The sequence below is a fragment of the Sordaria macrospora genome, chromosome 4, assembly GCF_033870435.1.
Source record: "Sordaria macrospora chromosome 4, complete sequence".
NCBI classification, from domain to species: domain Eukaryota; kingdom Fungi; phylum Ascomycota; class Sordariomycetes; order Sordariales; family Sordariaceae; genus Sordaria; species Sordaria macrospora.
In genome coordinates, this window is record NC_089374.1 from 4,169,841 (window position 1) to 4,188,739 (window position 18,899).

At 53.3% G+C, this 18,899-nt stretch overlaps 4 protein-coding genes across 4 annotated transcripts; 2 read left to right on the forward strand and 2 right to left on the reverse strand.

Moving 5' to 3' along the window:
• Nucleotides 1-794: 794 nt before the first annotated feature.
• Nucleotides 795-3,440, reverse strand: SMAC4_02148 (uncharacterized protein). Its single transcript, XM_003350387.2, has 3 exons — nt 2,664-3,440; nt 2,460-2,603; nt 795-2,405 (listed from the first exon to the last, which is right to left on the reverse strand). Exons 1-3 carry the CDS (start codon nt 2,730-2,732, stop codon nt 1,332-1,334), a joined length of 1,287 nt encoding a protein of 428 aa, XP_003350435.1. The 5' UTR covers nt 2,733-3,440; the 3' UTR covers nt 795-1,331.
• Nucleotides 3,441-5,094: 1,654 nt separating this feature from the next.
• SMAC4_02147 (uncharacterized protein) lies at nt 5,095-9,260 on the forward strand. The gene is made up of 5 exons (XM_003350386.2): nt 5,095-6,413; nt 6,494-6,601; nt 6,670-7,317; nt 7,372-7,492; nt 7,550-9,260. The coding sequence occupies exons 1-5, from the start codon at nt 6,000-6,002 to the stop codon at nt 7,744-7,746; spliced, it is 1,488 nt and encodes a 495-aa protein (XP_003350434.1). The 5' UTR covers nt 5,095-5,999; the 3' UTR covers nt 7,747-9,260.
• A 1,721-nt stretch (nt 9,261-10,981) lies between these two features.
• Nucleotides 10,982-15,839, forward strand: SMAC4_02146 (uncharacterized protein). Its single transcript, XM_003350385.2, has 5 exons — nt 10,982-12,964; nt 13,029-13,228; nt 13,286-13,445; nt 13,501-14,239; nt 14,293-15,839. The coding sequence occupies exons 1-5, from the start codon at nt 12,113-12,115 to the stop codon at nt 15,189-15,191; spliced, it is 2,850 nt and encodes a 949-aa protein (XP_003350433.1). The 5' UTR covers nt 10,982-12,112; the 3' UTR covers nt 15,192-15,839.
• A 294-nt stretch (nt 15,840-16,133) lies between these two features.
• On the reverse strand, nt 16,134-18,683 carry SMAC4_02145 (uncharacterized protein; the record flags this gene model as incomplete). Its single annotated transcript, XM_003350384.2, has 2 exons — nt 16,134-17,510; nt 17,598-18,683. The coding sequence occupies 2 exons, from the start codon at nt 18,681-18,683 to the stop codon at nt 16,227-16,229; spliced, it is 2,370 nt and encodes a 789-aa protein (XP_003350432.2). The 3' UTR covers nt 16,134-16,226.
• Between the last annotated feature and the right edge of the window lie 216 nt (nt 18,684-18,899).

Consider the following 18,899-nt stretch of genomic DNA (forward strand, 5'->3'; position numbering starts at 1 on the left):
AGGTGGAGATCATGGTTATGGTCATGATGTTGCGATTGGCGTTGGCGGTGACGACAAGAGACGGGATACGGGAAACGGGAGACGGGAAACGGGAGACGGGAGTAAAGAGATGATGATAAAGGCTCGACGGACTTTCAAATGCATATGACAAGTAAGAATAACAAATGAAGGTCGATTTGATCATGATTTTCTTTGTAGAGGTAATTGACGTACGTTGCTGTCGTCGTCGTCGTCGTCGTCGTCGTCGTCGTCGTCCTCGCCATCGATTTTGTAGCGATGGTGTCATGTCCGCCGTTTACCCTGCACTTTCGTCGAGCTCCTCAAGCCATTCGTCAAGCCAGTTCCTCAAGCCCTTCCCGAACGACGATAAGCCTGGATGTTACCCAGGCGCTGCCTCGCAACAACAACATACGTATTGAGAGAGAAGACATTGTAAACAGCATTAACCGCCATAGCAACTTGGAGCATGTGCTGGGAAACTTAATGGTGTTGCTGTACACTCGTTGTTCATTGTTAAGAGAGAAGGGGAGAAGGTATCACCAAATTGCTGCTTTTGTGTCGCCCACTAACTTCAGGTTAGGTACCCTGAGTCCTGGAAAGGTGTCTCGCGAGCTTCAGGCTGAAATTGTGGTCTTCAGAAGACCGACCAACCTAAGGACCACAGGGATGAGGATGAAAATGGGAAGAGGTGTTGCGTAAAGTTGCCTTATCATCTTTGAGGCGAATGTGAAGCGAAGTGGGTGGTGGAAGAACCGTGGTCCTGGTCGTTTATTTGGCTGCGGGACTCATTCAACGTTCCTTGGCACATGATCCCGACAAAGTTACTTTACCTTCTTTACCTGATCAATGATGGGGAGATTACTGTGTAACTGGGCTCTTGAATAGGCTACCAGTCTCATTCACCTATCTCGCTTCTATGGTTCACGAATACCATGACGTCGGCCCCTCTCTTTGCTTTCTTTGTATCCCATGCCATACCTATATGTATCAAAATCCCATCGCTGCCACCTTCCTCTCGTTCGACAGGTCCTTGGACGTGCCTGACCGGAGTCGCTGTAAAGATGTCCCCGACAGCGCGCATAAACCCCAAGTGGTATCGTATCGTATCGTATTTCCCCACCATTAAAAAGCCATCACAAGAAACGCCATCCATTCGTATTCCTTTAGCCGCCTTCGCCTTCTCTTTCCGTATCATGTCTTTCTCCGTTCAAGTATCGCCCTGAGCCTCAGTGACCTTCTCAACTTGACCGTACTCCTCAGCCTCCCTATGCTTCTCCTCAACTCCTATCCAATGCTTCCTGTAACGCTCGACCGCATCCAAAGTCTCTTCCCTAAAAGTTGTAGTAATTCGCGCTGTCAAACTCCGTGTTCTGCGTGGTATCATCGCCGCCACTGCTGAAGTAGAGATCGTTGAAGTTGCTGTTGTCGCCACCCTCCCCGCCCAGGTCGTAGTTGATGTCCTCCATGTTGTCCATGCTTCCTGATCCGAGGTCGAAGATTTCCGCGTTGGACATGTTAGCGTCCTCTCCTCCTCCTGCCGCCCCGTTGGCTGGGGCGTTCGCAGGGACGGGTGCTTGGTGGCCCATGTTCAGAGCGGGTGGGTGTGCGGCATTGGTCATGTTGGCGGCTGGTTGGTGGTTCTGTTTCGGAGCTTCTCCTGGGCCAGGCGCCAGGGAGAAGGTCATGTTTGTGAAGAGGGCTTCGGCTCCTGGTGCTGGGGCTGGTACTGGTGCTGGGGCTTTGGCTGTAGCGGGAGGTGGAGCGTGGAACGTCCCTTGAGGTCCCTGCGTTGGCTGAGGTGGTTGTGGCCCTGACGTCGCCTGATGCGGAGACTGGTTCGGCATGCTAATGTGATTAGGCGGCGCGGTCGGTCCAGATCCCGGATTTCCACCATGAAGGGCCGTAGACTTGGCGTTTTGAACTGGATGGGAAATATGGGGCGCTGCGCTTGCTGATCGGGGAGCCTGTGATGCTGCGGTTGCCGCATGTGCTAGTCGGGAGGCTTGACCTGGCGGCACCTTGGAATCCTTCTTCGGAGGTGCGCTAACAGGGCGTGCGGCACCCGGTCGAGGCGAGTTCTTGGGATTGGTCTTTACCAGCTTCGGGCTCGGGGAGTGCTTGGCCACGGGAGACGCGGTGAGATCGAGCCCCATATCAGGGATGGGAGCCACCGACTTGTTAAGAGGCGGCTTTCCAGGTTGAGATTGAGGAGGGCTAGGACCTGCCGGAATACCGACAGTCATGGGGGCCATTGGAGCCATTGGAGCCTTGGGTACCTTGGGACCCATGGGCGCTGTCGGGGCCGGGAGTGACGCCGGCTTTGGTGTGGGTACCGGTACCGGCGGAGGATTGCGCTTTTCCCGTACTTTGTTCAGATCCCTCAAGATGGCGGCCTTGGCCTGCACCTTTTTCTTCAAGTTAGCCTGTGGCTCTGGTCAACTGTTGCGTGACAAACTCACGATCTCGATCTCGACCTCATCCAGGGTAGCATTGAACTCCTCAATATTGTACTGGATACGGCTGTTATTCGTAGTAGGCAACTCGGCAACCGAGCCGCCACCTTCCTTTGCCAGGGCTTTGAATATCTTGCCAGTTTCAACAAGCTAGAACCGGCATGTTAGTCCGGTCCGGTTGAATGTGAAGATGGGGACAGTTGTGCTCACCACATTGTTGTACAGCCGATCCAACTCGTCTAGGTTGACGTTTGGCCTCGTGGGGGCTGGGGCGGTCATTTTTGCAAGCCGATGATGCAAGCAAGCGAGGTTTAAGGGCGAGTCTCTAGGAATGATTAGGATCGGCCGGGTTGTGGTTGAGTTGCCTTTCCTGTGCGGTAAAGCGGATGCACCTTGCTAGTCCGGAGGTGTGACAATGTTATGGTCGCGCAGCAAAGTTGGATGTTGGCGTATATAAATCCCGGGGAATTGTTTGGTTAGCGTGTGGGGAGACAAAGGGGAGTCCTCCGGGGTCAAGGGAGTCCACGCATTAACAATTCGTGTCTCGCTGCGAGTTGCTTTCAGAGAACACAATCAGGGATGGAGTATGTAATGGATATGATGTCTGAACTTTTCAGGTTCGATGGAGCTATGACCTCGACTCTGATCCGGTGAAGGGTTAATCTCTGGGTCAAGGTTCTGCGTGACTTGAAGTGAAGATTGTCGAGGATCGAAGCTCCAGTGAAATCCTGGGGTTGAGGAGATGTACTGAATAGAAGGAAATTGAAATAAATGGAAAGAATGACAGGATGTTGCACGGTTCAGAGGTAATAACCGAACGTGACTGCTCTGCACTTTGCAGTGTCTGGTTCTAGCGTCGAAGTGTGCAGTCGGGTCCCTGGAACCTCTGCGCGGTTGAGGCTCTTTGTGGGGTTGAGAAGCGTGGATGCCTTGACCGCCAGCGTGCTTCCCCAAGTTGGCCCGGTCTTGTCGTTCGTTGAAATCCAGGGGACAGGCCCAGAAAGATGGAATCACAAAGATCCAACAAAAAAAACAACGTTGCAATGGGGCTGTCCGTTTAAGCTTCATCTGAACCACCAATTGCTGTCTTTTCAGCAGTTACACAACTGGAGTTCTGGCAATCCACTCAATCTTTCCCCACCTACAATGGCAGTATTGTTACTTGACTAAGTTTAGTGCATGCTGTCAACACTTGGATTTTATCTCGGCGGGCAACAACTTATTGTCCTTAAACGACGGCTGCCACGAACCCCTTCTCTTGGTATTGATTTCTGCCATGACCGCTAGATGGAATCATTGGACTGTTGGGACCTTCACACCGGACATATATCTAACCCTTCATGCACACAATGATAGTGTTCGGCGATGACGGATGGGCCCAGCTGGCCGTTCCGCCCTGCTCCATTGGCACGTGTTGGGCGGACTGTTGAGATGAAAAGGGCGAGTCGGGTCATGCAGTGGCTGCAAGTATTAGCCCAGTCTAACCACGCGTTCGACCATCCTTCTCCAGAAAACAGATCCAGGGTGAAGAACGACAGGAAGGTTTCGGTTTTCATCTCTCACCAGAGTCGACAATGTTGCAAAAGTGGCATCGCCAACTGCCCTAGGAAGTCGAAGTGGCATGTCTTTTGCCAGTAATGAGGTTGTAGGGCTGGCGGACTATACACTACTTTCGGTTCAAAGAACACGCGGCGGGAGGGACAATGCCAGGGTCAGCGCAGTCGCATGGATGATCTCGAGGGGAAAAGGAAAGCTTCCAGTTGGAGAATGGAAGAGGGGACCAAACCGAAGGCCTGAACCTTGAACCTCCATTCCATCTTGGGGATCAATATCTTTGTGGTTGGCTACCTTGGCGCCTTACCTCCAGCCCCCGGGCCGTCAACCAACAACAACCTCCTCCCAACCCCTCTGTACATCCCTACAGCACTGAGGTGCTGAGGTCTGGTATTCTGCTTCTACGATCAGAATTATGAGAATAAGTACAGACAACAGGCAAGTTGATGGACCGGAATATCTGCCTATATCACTTGGGTTTCTCGTATCTGTTGTTCTGAGCTATAAGCAGGTACCTACCTTAGCGCCTCGTTGGCCAATAGTCTCGATACTTCCCGTCGAAAGGAACCGCATGCGGCGGCGTCCATTTACTCCACCAGAGAGATCCCTTGATTCCCGTCTTCAGACTCTCCTATACCATGCCAACACCAAAAGACACCCAGAACCTCGATATATTTCTTTCCCTTTGAGATTGCTATAGCAGGTCGCATTGGTAGCTACCGAAGAATGGGGTTTTGATCACAAGGATTTGTTCCTAGAGGAAGACTGTGATGGCCAGTCTTTATACCTACCGACCTGGGTCGCTTGTGCCCGTCCACCCGGACACGGATGCGAATTGGAATCGGCCGGTCAGCCCAGCCCGTGATCCAACCTGGAGTTCGTCCCGCCCCTCCTCCTCCGCTCTGCAAAGGTGTCTTTCTGTCCCCTTTCCTCGCGTCTCAGTGGCTGCCTGTCCGCCAATCCCACGACGATGGCACCATCAAAAATCCCCGTCTTCCCCTCCTCGTCGCAACTCTGATAGCTCCCCCGTCTCGCCCTCCAGGCTTCTTCTCAGCTCCAAAAGTCCCCCCTTCTCCTTACATTCTTCCACCGAACAACACCATTGCAGAAGAGGCCCAGACAAGTCATCTCTTCGGATCGGGCTGTTGTGAATCTCGGGGAATCTCCTTTTGGTTTTACGGCCGTTTTCCATTTCATCCCGTCTTTCTTGAACTATCTATCTCACTGTTTGGTTCAGGTCATCACTGCAATTCCCCTTCTTCTTCTTTATTTTCCCTTGTCGGTGACTGGACCATCGCCAACCCATCATCCCTGTCCTCCTTCGTTCGCATCAAGCCATCCTCGTCCCCCGTCTCCGCATCGTCATCGTCCCTGGCTTCAGTTGTTGTCGCCGGCTCACCCATTACGATTGCGTATCTTCTAGGCTCTCGATACACGCCGGAATCTCCAGCTATTTATCGGCAGTCTCATTGACGTTGGCTCCTTCATCTCGTGGGCGCAAACTTTGTCTGTGCACCCAACGCCAACGGCCTGCTACTCTCAGCGAGTCCGCTCCACCGAACGGCCTCCGTTTGCCATCCTATCTTGCGCTACCGCTTGCGCCCTCCCGCCTGTAACTAAAACGAGCTTACAAGAACGTGACCGAGACTCGAGCAATCTTCTTCCGTCGTATCTTTCGCGCGGGGTCAATTTTTGGCAATACATAAGAAGTCTGCTTTCTCCCCAAGTGGAAGTTTGATCGGTTGGGTCTTCAGGTTTCTTCTCCTAGCAAGCTTCATCCAGTTTTCAGTTACAAGTTCGCTGGAAAATAGCAGCAGTCGCAGGCACCCGTCTACGATCACCCACTGCACACTCACCCCCAATCGCTCCAACAGCTGCTCATAGTGGGGCCTGCTTCGCCAAGGAGGGTCTCTGCGCTGCTCCTTCCCCCAATCATCGCCATCGCCGCTGTTCGTTGATTTCTACCACCAGATCCCTCGACCATTTTCCGACATGGCTGACGCTGGCCCGCCTCCCACCACCGGACAGCTCCCCCCTCCACCTCAACCAAACGCAGGTGCGCCCGGCTACGAGAACGGTCAAAACAACAACTCGAATCCCGCACATATGCCTCCCCCGCCGCTGCACATCCCGCAAAACACCAATCCCATCCCTACGGCGATTACGTCGCCCATGGGTGGGAACGGTGATACGAGCGGCATCATGTCGCCCACCAGCGCCGGCAACCCCTTCGGCCGCCGCGCCGCCCCCGAGCCCAACAAGCGCGCTCTCTACGTCGGCGGCCTCGACCCCCGCGTCACCGAGGACGTCCTGCGACAGATCTTCGAGACGACTGGTCATGTCCAGAACGTCAAGATCATTCCCGACAAGAACGTGGGTAAACCTGGCTCCCCCGAGCAGCCGCACGTTAGTTCATTTTTCACATCGGCCTGAAATGGCTGTCAGTTCGAGTCCTTGAGGCCCAAGACATTCCGCTAACAGACCAGGATGCACAACAGCAAAAGGGCTACAACTACGGCTTCGTTGAGTATGATGACCCCGGTGCGGCTGAGCGTGCAATGCAGACGCTCAACGGTCGCCGCGTGCATCAGTCCGTAAGTTACTACTTGGATCCTTTGGCCACGATCCCATAGCGCAGAGCTGACCACCGCAAACCATGCAGGAAATCCGTGTCAACTGGGCCTACCAGTCCAACAACCAGAACAAGGAGGACACCTCGGGCCACTTCCACATCTTCGTCGGAGATCTGTCCAATGAAGTCAACGACGAGGTGCTGCTTCAGGCCTTCTCTGCCTTTGGCTCCGTCTCCGAGGCTCGTGTCATGTGGGACATGAAGACTGGTCGCTCCCGCGGCTACGGCTTCGTTGCTTTCCGTGACCGTCCTGATGCCGAGAAGGCTCTCAGCTCCATGGATGGCGAATGGCTCGGATCGAGGGCTATTCGTTGCAACTGGGCCAACCAGAAGGGCCAGCCTTCCATTGCCCAACAGCAAGCCATGCAGCAGATGGGTCTTACTCCCACTACTCCCTACGGACACCACCATTTCCCTACCCACGGAGTTCACAGTTATGACATGATCGTCGCCCAGACTCCTGCTTGGCAGACGACCTGCTATGTCGGCAACTTGACCCCTTACACCACTCAGAACGACCTTGTTCCCCTCTTCCAGAACTTCGGCTACGTTGTCGAGTCTCGCTTCCAGGCCGACCGCGGGTTTGCTTTCATTAAGATGGACACCCACGAGAACGCCGCCATGGCCATCTGCCAGCTTAACGGGTATCAGGTTAATGGTCGGCCTTTGAAGTGCAGCGTGAGTAATGCCCCTTAATCTTGGACAGGGACATTACTGACTTTTCATATGTAGTGGGGCAAGGACAAGACGCCCAACCCTCAGCAGTTTGACCCCAACCAGCCCTATAGCCCTCAGAGTGCCCAGACGCCTGGTTACCCCGGTACTCCTTCGACGTACTTTAACCAGTATGGCAGTGAGTATTGGCTCCGTGAACAGGTTCCTGCATGTCGGCCGCTAACGTACAAAGTAGACTCTTACCCTGGCCAGCAAGCCAACTACAACGGCCCCCAGGCTCAGTCACCTGCCGGCTACGGATCTCAGATGGGCTACAACGGCCCGCCGAGCGCTGGAGGCTATGGCCGTGGTCAGCCCGGTCCCAACGCCCAGTGGAACCAGCCGTCCCCAGCCCAGAACTTTGGTAACGGGTTTGGTGGCTACCAGGGGTAGAAGCCTAGAAAGCTCGGTGAGCAGTTGCCTGTTAGTGGTCACAACGTGGGCCACGTCTCTTTTCCGTACTGTTGAAACGCCTTTGCTATGTCATGGTGGAAAAGTTAATGGCTTTCTCAGCTCCAACTAGAGGTGAGAGGCTTTGCGGCTGCATTCAAGTTGGGATGGTTCTTTTTCACACGTCCAGAATGGAGAGAAATCCTCGCTCAAGTCCGGTTGATCAAGGACTGGATTTTGGAACTGGAAGTCATTTTGTTGGGAATTTGGGAGCCTGCCTTCTTTATTTCTCTGGTCTCATGTATCACTCACTGTTCTTCCCTTTTTCTTTTATCTCTCGTCCGTCAAGTTTTCGAATGCGTTTTCTTTCTCGCGCTTTCTTCTCTCTATCTTCGTTTCTCTGAGTGATTCCCCACGGGTCAATGGTCCTTTCTGCGAGTTCTTCTCCGTTTGGGTTTTGTGTAATTTCCTTCAGTTTTCTCTCTCCTCTTTTCTTAAGCTACGATTGAAACGTCTTATCTTACTCTCTTACGTTTGCAAGGTCTTTCTCTCTCGTCTTCCTTGATGATATGTTTCCAAACTGTTTTCCAGCGCTGGATACCAGATTTCACTCTCAAGTTAAGTCAGTTCGAGGTCTTTTACCAGAATGCATCACGACCAGATCTCTTCTTCCCTTTGGCGGCCTTTCAACTTCGTCTGCTTCAGCATCTCCTGTCCATCTGTACGCGATCTTTAAGGCGGCATCTTTCTTCCGATATACCCATTGCGCGTTTCCTACCTGTTTGTACTCGTGGTTCCTTGGATGTTTCTTTACAGATACCCATTTCCCACGTTGCGTTTTCCGGTATGCGATATTTCATCTCATCTCACGTAGCACCACGTCCTTCAAAATGTACGCTATACCCTTGAAGGACTTAGTAAATGAGGAGGACGGGCTTGTACGGGGTCCCTGCACCGAGTTGGCGATCGAGCAAGCCTTCCGATCACGGTTTGAAACTCTGGGCTGGAACCAGACGTCGTTGGTAACCAGCGGCGGGGACGGTTGGTTTGTCAAGATGGAAGATGGAGTCACAGTGATCGCCCCGATCATAACGGGACGTAAATGCCGTATGCCACGCGTGGCAATCATGCAGTAGGTAAACGGGACGGGACGAGACGGCAAGGACAAAAGCCATTCAGTTCCTCTTGGGGCTTCCCACGTGGGCTCTGACCATGTGGTGATAGCGGAGCAGACTGATCGATGTCCTGCTGATCGAGCGCAGTCGTTCGAACCGTTCAAGCCGTCTTGTCTTGACGGTTCACCTCGAAACACGTCTTCTGCCCGCATATGAAGGCAAGCAACAAATGCTAACCCAATAGTCAACCTAACCAATCCTCAATGGAGATGAATTGACATACTCTGAAGCTTCAAAAGTTGGTTATTTTCAATGCATGGCCCAGAGGAGCTCGGCGCTTACATCGATCTAGCCCCATGCCCAGAAGGAGGTTGTGATGCAACCATTGGCGCTTACCAGGGTTAGGGTTTGCAGCTGGTAAATGTAACATCCTCACTGGGCTTGTTTGGACAGCAACAAGTTGATGCCCAATCCCAATCGATCCATGCTCGCCGAACCAAACCAAACCAAACCATCCATGTCAATCTCACATGCCTTGCAATCTTGCCTACACCTATCCGTGTTATACGCAATGCGCGAAATTCTTTTGAATCTGACGAGGGAAAAGAGCTGAGTGAGGTAAATATCGGTTTGGTTTGTTTCTCCCAGTTTTGTCTCGTCTCGTCCCATACAAGTATGGATGGGTACGTATGGTTGAAGTAAATTGGTCTTCCGCTTGAAACGAGACACGGGACCACCGGGAGGAACCCCGATACATATTAAGCACATGTCACAGAAAGCGAATCTCAACGGCTCGATCTGGTCCAGAGAAACCAGAAACCAGAACAGGACTCGGGTTTCCGTTGGTACTACTGTCAGCTTGACAAAAGCGGTGCGGGCATTTGGAATACCGGTACGTAGTCATTGGGCCACGCCGCCACGACTATGTGAATGATATCCCGCAGTTTTTTATCGGGTTATCGGTTCGTGATGGTGTATGGCATTTGCTTGCTTGCTTCCTAGACTGGATGGGACGAGACGAGTGAACCTGGGCTGTTGGGTGGTGGGCTTTGGTGGCAGGTGGTCATATCGTTGGTTTCATTGCTGATCGCTTGAACATCCTAGGATGCCTGGATGGGTAGAATGGGCAGCGATGATGGGGGCTCAGGGCTGCTTGCAGTGAGAGTGTGCAGTGTCACAACACGCCGTTGACTGGAAGTTAAAACACCACCTTCTGGAGACTGGAGTCAATCTCCTCCCCACTTTCTTTTTGAATATTGACTGCCAATGACCCGCATCATGAATGATCTCCAGTCCATCGGGCTCTTGGAGGTCTTGGTTGTTTGTTTGCAGCTCTCCACTGACGACGAGAACGTGCGCCAAGCCTTTTTCTGTCCCCGATTATTCCATGCCAACCTGAGAAAACCATGAGGCATCGATCTCATGTCACTGTAGAGGTATGACCCAACAGCAAAGTTTGCGAGAAGGGAACTTGAAAGGAAGGGATGGATGCGGTCGAGAACTCCCGAAAGCTGTGTCAAACACCGCAGCACCGTTGGCGCCAGAGGGCGTTCGTTCATGGTGATCTTTGTGGACGGTGTTTATTGGTGTTAGTGTTTACCATGTTGTTTTATTAGCATCAGCCTAACAGTACCTGCTTGACATGGCCAAGAGCAAGCATGGATTGGGATGTTTCACCTCATCTCACCATAGCCGCTTGCGCTCTGCACTTTACTGCTTCTCACAGCCAGCTACAGTAGCTGCACGTCCACAACGAGCGATCCTTCTCAAATTGGAAAGACACAAGAAAAGACGACTGAGGTGCACATGAATTGGAAGCGCCCGCAGGCTCCAATCAATCAGGCCAGGAACCCGGGCTAGGAATATGCTGCTATCCAACCTGCACTGCATTTTCTTGCATACTACCTACATTGAAAGGTAATTCCGATTTCTAGTCCAGGTTTGTCACTTTTGAGTCTCTGGTTGGGATTGAAGACTCTCACTACCTAGACGGGAGTCTTGAGGTCAAAGTCGTTGTCGTCGTCGTCGTCGTCGTCGTCGTCGTCGTCGTCGTCAGCAACTTAGAGCAAAGGGCTCCATTTCCACTTAACATGACTGACACTGGAGTCAGACTTAAAGACTCTCACCAGCCGATTCATCCATCTGAATCCTGTACCCTGTTCGTGCATATTCAGAACGACGGGAATCCTTGAATGCCTAGAAAACAGAAATCCACCGGCCATCACGAGCAACCAGAACAACCGCCTACGGATCGGCCTCGACGGATGTCCCGTTGTTTTGCACATGGTAGTTCGGTTGCGAACGACTGCGATTTTCCTGCCGTACTCTACCCGTCTACGTACCTCTAGGTCCAGCCTTTTTGGGCGTGACTGCTTGCTCACTCTTCGTTCTCCTCCTGCATTCTTCGACTTATCTCCGTCCTATAGTGTACAGCTGGAGAAGCAAGCGAGGCTCATTTCACTGGCGTCTCTCCCTCCTACCTGTGACACCTGCGACACCTGCGAGCTGCGACGTACCTTTCTACTCAAACTGTATGAACCCTGCCCGTGTCCGGCCCGGACAGCCAACGGCCCCAAACCATCTTTCCTGTCTCTTTCTGCCCCGTCCGTCTCTCAATCAGATCGTCCAACGAACCCAACCGCGTCTAGGACCTAATCCACATCCACCAGAACAGCCCACCACAAACAGACAGCTTTCACTGCCCGAGCTGAAAGGAAGGAACCCATTTCGGACCTCGACTTTTTAATTCAGTTTACCAGGGATTACTTGGCATTCCTACCTGAGAGAATAGGTTTATTCACAGCGCCTTGGCACCGCTTGGCCCGCTTTGCTCCTTTGCGCTTTGCCCTCCCCGTCAGTCCCCGTCCAGGTTGTTGCGAGCAGAGAGCGGGTCTTCTCGACGGCAGCAGGGCAGGGCACTCTCACCTTACCTGCCAGAACAGTACCAGTCTAGTCCTCTAGGTACAGAGTCTAGCAGAAGGTAGCCACCACCCAGGGCACTGCACTCACTGCACCACCCAAGCAGGCAGTCCGCGGTCCGCACCTCCATCATCAGGCCCACACCTGTGACCTGCCACCAGCCAGCGACCCGAGTCCGTCTGTCTCTTCGAAAGCTTCAAACCTCCCTCCTCCTCTCCTCCCCTCTCGCGACGACGACGACACCGGCCACCGCAACAGAGTCCACTGCCAAACCACACCACCAAGCAACAACCCCAAGTCCGTTCCGCGAGCTGGCCTTCGCCCTGCCAGCAGCCATGGAGCAGCAATGGCAACCATACTCCGACTCTGCCGCCAGCGGCTCGTCCAGGAGATACAACAACGGCTCCGGCCAAATGTCCATGTCTCCCCGAGACTACACCAACAACGGTCAGGTCCAGGCCCAGCAGCAGCAGCAGCCGCAGCCCGGATTCAAGTATGATCCGTACCAGCAAGGCATGAACCCAAGCGCGCAACCGCAGTCCTCCTCCATTTCCCCAATGACGTCGTCCCAGTCGTCGCGCGACGCCAACGGCGACGTTTCCATGCAGGATGCCCATGATCAATACTCGTCCCAGAATCCTTCCATCAAGTACCCCCTGAGGCCGCATCACTCCCTCTCCGGTGGTCGCCCCGCCAGCCTCAGTACGTCCCAAGAGCCATCTGCTGCCGCCCAGCGATATTCGCCCATGGAAGCCCTCTCGCCTGCCTCTCAATACCCCAAGGGAAGCCAGTTCTCCCCCGCCCAACGTCAATCCCCTACGCGACCGTCCGAATATGCCCCGCCGCAATCACAGCAGCAGCAGCAGCAACAACAACAGCAACAGTCACAGAACCCCTACTACGCTAGCCGTCAAGCATCCCAACAGCTCCCTCCCATCAACCCATACGCACCCGCTCAACACGATCACAGCTACCCAAACTCGGCCGTCAGCACTACCATGGACGGCTCCTTTATGGACCCCAAGTCGCCGCCAAGGCGCATGAACTCTCAGTCGCAACAGATGCCCATGCCCGATAAGACCCCAGTCCCCGAGTTTAGGAAAATACGAGGACCCCAGGACCTGCGACCAAAGACTAATAAGCAACCGGCTCATCGACGAGCTAACCCGGAAGGCGGCTTCATCAGTGTATGTACAAGTTGCGTTTGTTGTGAAAGATGGCTTCAGACAGCTTGCTAACGAACCACGGTAGCCCCTCCAAGCGCTAACAGTTCACCTCCCCGCCACTTACCGAATATGCAACCCCGGCTTCAAGTACGAGTCGTCTAGGAACCCTCGGCGCGTTCTGACCAAACCTAGCAAGGGGGTTAAGAATGACGGCTATGATAACGAGGACAGCGATTACATTCTCTATGTGAACGATATCCTGGGCTCCGAGGAGGCTGGTCACAAGTATGTTGCTACTGCCCACCACGAACCGAGAAGCAGTCACTTACATGGTTGTACCAGGAACCGCTACCTGATTCTCGACGTGCTTGGTCAAGGTACCTTTGGCCAGGTCGTTAAATGCCAAAACTTGAAGACACAAGAAGTCGTTGCGGTCAAGGTCATCAAAAACCGAACAGCTTACTTCAACCAGAGTATGATGGAAGTATCCGTTTTGGATTTGGTTTGTCCCCCGCCTAGTTGACTTGTGTGCGACGGCGCGCTAACCTCCTGCTTAGCTCAATACAAAGCTCGACAAGAACGACGATCACCATCTCTTGCGACTAAAAGATACCTTCATTCATCGGCAACACTTGTGCTTGGTCTTCGAGTTGCTTAGTGTCAACTTGTACGAGCTGATCAAGCAAAATCAGTTCCGAGGCTTGAGCACGACACTGGTCCGCGTCTTTGCGCAGCAGCTACTGAATGGCCTTTCCCTACTCAACAAGGCGAGACTGATCCATTGCGACTTGAAACCCGAGAACATTCTTCTGAAAAACCTCGAGAGCCCGATCATCAAGATTATCGATTTCGGATCCGCTTGCGACGAACGACAGACTGTCTATACATACATCCAGTCCAGATTCTATCGATCGCCTGAGGTCTTGCTTGGCTTGCCCTACTCTTCGGCCATTGATATGTGGTCTTTGGGGTGCATTGTGGTCGAACTATTCCTGGGTCTTCCCCTCTTCCCCGGTTCTTCTGAATACAACCAAGTGTCGCGTATTGTCGAGATGCTCGGAAACCCTCCAAACTGGATGATCGAGATGGGCAAGCAGGCAGGAGAGTTCTTCGAGAAGAGGCAAGATGAGTTCGGCAGGAAAACCTACCATCTGAAGTCTATGGAGCAATACTCTCGGGAGCATGGCACGAAGGAACAACCTAGCAAGAAGTACTTCCAGGCCAACACGCTGCCCGAGATTATCAAGACGTACCCGATGCCGAGGAAGAACATGAAGCAGTCGGAGATCGATCGAGGTGAGTTAGGCGCAATTGTTATCTCTGTGCTCTGAAAGCTGACAATGTGCCAGAAATGAACAACCGTATCGCATTCATCGATTTCGTCAGGGGTCTATTGACAATTAACCCATTGGAAAGATGGTCGCCTCAGCAAGCCAAGCTACATCCTTTCATCACGCAATCGAAGTTCACTGGACCGTTTGTGCCGCCGATGAACCTCAAGTCTAGTTCGCTTAACAGATCACCAGCTCCGGGAACTCAACAGCAAATACAGGCCGAGGCGTTTAGCAAGCAAAAGGCGCAGCAGGCGCAAGCCAACGCCATTGCGGCAAACCAGGCCCAAAACCCTTACGGGTCGATGGCCACTGGACAGCAATATCCCCAGCAGGCCCACGCGCAACCGCCTCCCTTGTATTCCAACAACAATATCTATGCTCCCAGCGGTAGCAGCAGTCACGCTGGCGCGCCTCCTCCATACGGCACTCAGCAGGGCGCATACCCTCAACAAGGCATGCCCCAACAGCAACAGCCGCAGCAGGTACCGCAAGTACAGATGCCTCCAGCGAACTACTCGGGCGTGTCCCAGTCGAGTCTCTATGCCCAGCAACAAGCGGCAGCTGCAGCCCGCCAGAGGCAACGGTCTTCGACGATGGAGCAGCAACAAAGTGGCATTCCCGTGTCCATCCAGCGCGTCGCCAGCCATCTCGATCCCACCCAGCCTATCCGTCTGCAACCTAGCCCGGCCTACTACCCGCCTCCACCAGACGGTCTCGCGGGTATGGACTCGCAGCCAAGCCAGAGGATGCCGAGAAGGGGAAGCCGTGCGCAGCAGTCTGGACGGGGTCAAGGCAACAACCGCGACTTCATCAGGAACTTGGAGGAGAGAACGTTGGAGGAAGGGTTTATGGGTGGGAGCGGTGGAGGTGGTGGTGGTGGCGGTGGAGGTCAGGGTCAAAGTCCATGGCATTAGGAAGCAATATTGAATTTGTGATGAAGGGGCCAGAGGAAAGGGGAGGTGGTTTGTTTGTGAGCTGGTAGTTGGTAGTTTAGTAGCTTGGTAGGGAAGCGGGTATTTTTCGTTGTAGTTGTTGTCATACCATTCAGGTTGTACTCACAGATACGATACCTCTTTTCTTTTTTTTTCTCCTTACCGAAAATTGTCACTGCGCATCGTCACTTTTGTTGTTGGGAGGGCAGGGCAGGGCATGTTTCTATGTTTGCTGAGCGGGACTGGATGGGGAAAGGGGATGGATGATGAAAAGGGGAAGGGGGAAGAGGAATAGTGGGGAAGGAAATAGTGAAGAGGGAAGAAGGTCGGGAAGCAAAGGGAAGAGAGCAGAAAGCAGAGCAGAGCAGAGGACAGCAAGCAGAGCAGGATTTATAGAAAGAAGGAGAAAAGTAACTGATATGCTATGCTATGCTATACTGTGGGCGCGCGCAAGGAATTTTTTCTTCTTCTGTTGATGATGATGTCGGAATGCCCGTGCTTTATTCATTCAAGTCCGAAACTTCGTTGAGGGAGTCTCTTAGGAACCTAAGTGAGTTCACAGAAGGCCAGGTGAAACAGAAAAGTATCCTGTCTTGTGCTGCTGGATTTGAGAGTATCAATCATTAATGTTGTTATCCTGCCTTCATACGGTTCGTTCCATCTTCTCTTGTCAGTTGTTTCTTCTGGATATTGCCTCAAATGATAAGGCGCATTGCATCACGATGCCTGAATAGTCTGCGTTATTTGTTCGACTAACAAGAATCAGCCTCCAGCCATTGTTTGAACAGATTGTGGTATTGTAACAACAACAACTTATATACAAGCGGATGAGCCCATTCCCTCATTCAAAACTAACTTACAACCTATCTAGCAATCTATCTTTCTAGCAAACCTCTATCTCTATATCCTATACACTATACCGCCTCATCGATCCATCACAGCACCACCGGGGTTTATTGTCGCCGTTGCCGCTGCTCCAGCTATGCTGCTGCTGCTGCTACTGCTTATGGGCGGTATTCATCTCCCCCAACTGCCTCCTTGACTTTCTCTCGACCATGATGAGGAGTTGTTGTTGTTACTCTGCTGCTGGTGTTGCGGCTGTCTGGAACTCCTCTCGTCCCTCCTCAACTTATTCCTTAGACTCTGTGTCCTCCTGTCACTGCCGCTGCCGCTGCTGCTGCCGTGGCGTCTGTCGGTGATATCCTCCCACTCGCCATCATCCTCATCGTCTTCGCCTTCCTCCTCCTCCCTCGGCCTTTGCGTTTGCTCGGCCTTCTGCTTAGTAGCAACCCCATCCTCCTTCTTCTTGCTGAGGTTTCTCTCAAACTCATTAGGTTTCGGCTGTCCAAACTCGTAGTTTTCCTCCTTCTCGTTGGCCTCCCGCTTTGCGAACCGCTCCGCGCCGTACCGCTCCACCATCTTGTCCTTCCACTTGGCCGTCATCTCGCCGTCCTTGACAACGTAACGTTCGACCATGTTTTGCAGAATCACGCGTCGCCGCTTGAGAACCTTGAGGACCGCGGCGTCGGGACACATGTTGTTTAGCATCACTTTGTCCAAAGCGGAGATCATCCGGCGCGCGGTGACCACGCACTCGGACATGTGCGCCCTGGTAGCCTTCCACGCGTCTTCGGGGCTTTGGGCCCGGACTCTGTCGCCGATCGGGTACGAGTACTGGTTTATCATGATGCGGTAGGGTTGCCACATCTTGTCCAGCGCGAGGATGATCTGTTTGCCCATCGTCTGGCGAGAGCCCAGGGGGTCGGTCTCGGCCATCTTCTTGATGTGGCGGAAGTTACCCTGGGCCGATTGCAGGAAGAGGCGCATGGCGATGGCGTCGGGGTAGCGGGTTTTCTTGATCATGGCGTCGAAGATGGTGCACGCGTGGGGGGAGAAGGCGTGCGGGTTCAGCTCGTCGCGGATGCATGTCGTGAAGGCGGTTTTGAGCATCATGGGCGTGATGAATTCCGCCGGCATGGACGCGAAGACGGAGGCGGTGGCGGCGGAGCCGCGGCCGATTTGGAGGACGCGCAGGTAGCGGAAGTAGTTGTCTTTGTCGGGCTTGATGGAATAGGGCGGGGAGGTGAGAAGGTCCCAGTACTTTTGGGCAAGGGAGGTGCGGCGCGTGTTGGAGAGGACGGAGAGGATTAGGGAGAGGGTGTTACTGCCTGGTTTGGCGAAGAGGCTGGGGGGGACATATTTGGGTTTCCTCTCGAACTTGGCCGGCTTCGTCTCCTTGAATTCCTCGACCTCCTTAACATCCTTAACATCATCAGTTGGCTCGACGGTCGCCGTGGTTGGCTCGGATGTTGTTCCTGTTGGTGTTGATTCGGATGCTTCTGATGAAGCTGCTTCAGATGATACCGCTGGAGTGGCGACCATGTCTACGGCCTTAGCGGTCACTTCGGCAGGTGCCTTCTCGCCAGCATGGAATCGGGGGAGCTGCATGGTCGTGGAAAGAACGTCGAAGACCCTCTCGTTATCTTCCTTGGTGCCCAGGGTCAGCAGCCTTCCAAAGGAGCAAGCCATTTCCTCGTCGATGAGGAGGTTGCCCTTCTTCCATAGACGCAGTACATCTTCCCATATTTGCAAGCCCCTGCTGATAGCCTCTTGTTTCTCCCGCTTGATATCTTCTTCGTCGCGCTGCATCGGGTCCCGGTCGAGTGGCGCTCGTGGGTTGAACTGAGCGCGGAGGGCGTTGAAGATAATTGTATAGGTCAGGTTGTCGGGCTTGCGTGTGCTTTCGTTGGCTGTTTGTACTGTCGTGAACATGCTGTCTATGTCGCCAGCGCGGGCACATGTCTCGAGGACAGCGTTAAGGTGGATGGTGGTTGGCTTGACGCGCTCATTCTTGAGCAAGCTGTGGTAAATCTTAATAGCTTCTGCCACTGCCTGCTTGGGGTGTTCGCTCATGGCGCAACCTCGGAAGATGATGGTGTAAGTTCTGGCGTCTGGAACCTGGGCGCGCTTCTTCATCTCGTTATAGATCTTGATGGCAGCAGATAGACGCTTGTTCTTCATGTGGTAGTCGATCAGATGGTTCCATGAGACCTGGACCTTTGCGCTCTTGCTAGCCTTGCGGGTGAGAACCAGGGCCTCTTCGTATTTTCCTTTATCGAGGGTCAACTTGACCTGCTTCTCAATGTGGAAGGGATCCTTGAAATGCTTGAGTTGTAGGGCCGCATTGCGCTCCAGCTTCTTCCTCTGCTCTTCGCTCAAGTCTCTCTTTTTCCCCTTCTTTTCCCCATCTTCTTCCCCTTCCGGCACTTCGAGGTCGAGAGTAACGGAGGGATCGGCGGCAGTCTTTGGCTTGAGGGCGGGCAAGTGGTAGGATCGGAGGGCGGTCGTGGACTGGGTTGCTGTGAGTGCGCCTAGCCTTGGGAGGACCAGACGAGATCCAACTGCAGGCGCATTTATCCTAGCCAAAGCTCCAGGAGCTAGGCCTTTCCCCAGACAAACCCGACAGACAAACATGGTTGCGGGCAACCAAGTCCGTCCTTAAATATTTCGTATCTTCTTTTCCTGTAAGGCACTGGCCGAGGTACCTATGTTGGTGATAGTCGGTTGGTAGGGGTATCTGGTTCGTCGAGTTTATCGTTATTGAGTTCTCTGTTGTTTCTAGACGATTTCCGGTGAGTATGGCGATTTTATGTGGGAAGTTATAGCCCGGAAAGGAATCGGTATTGTTAT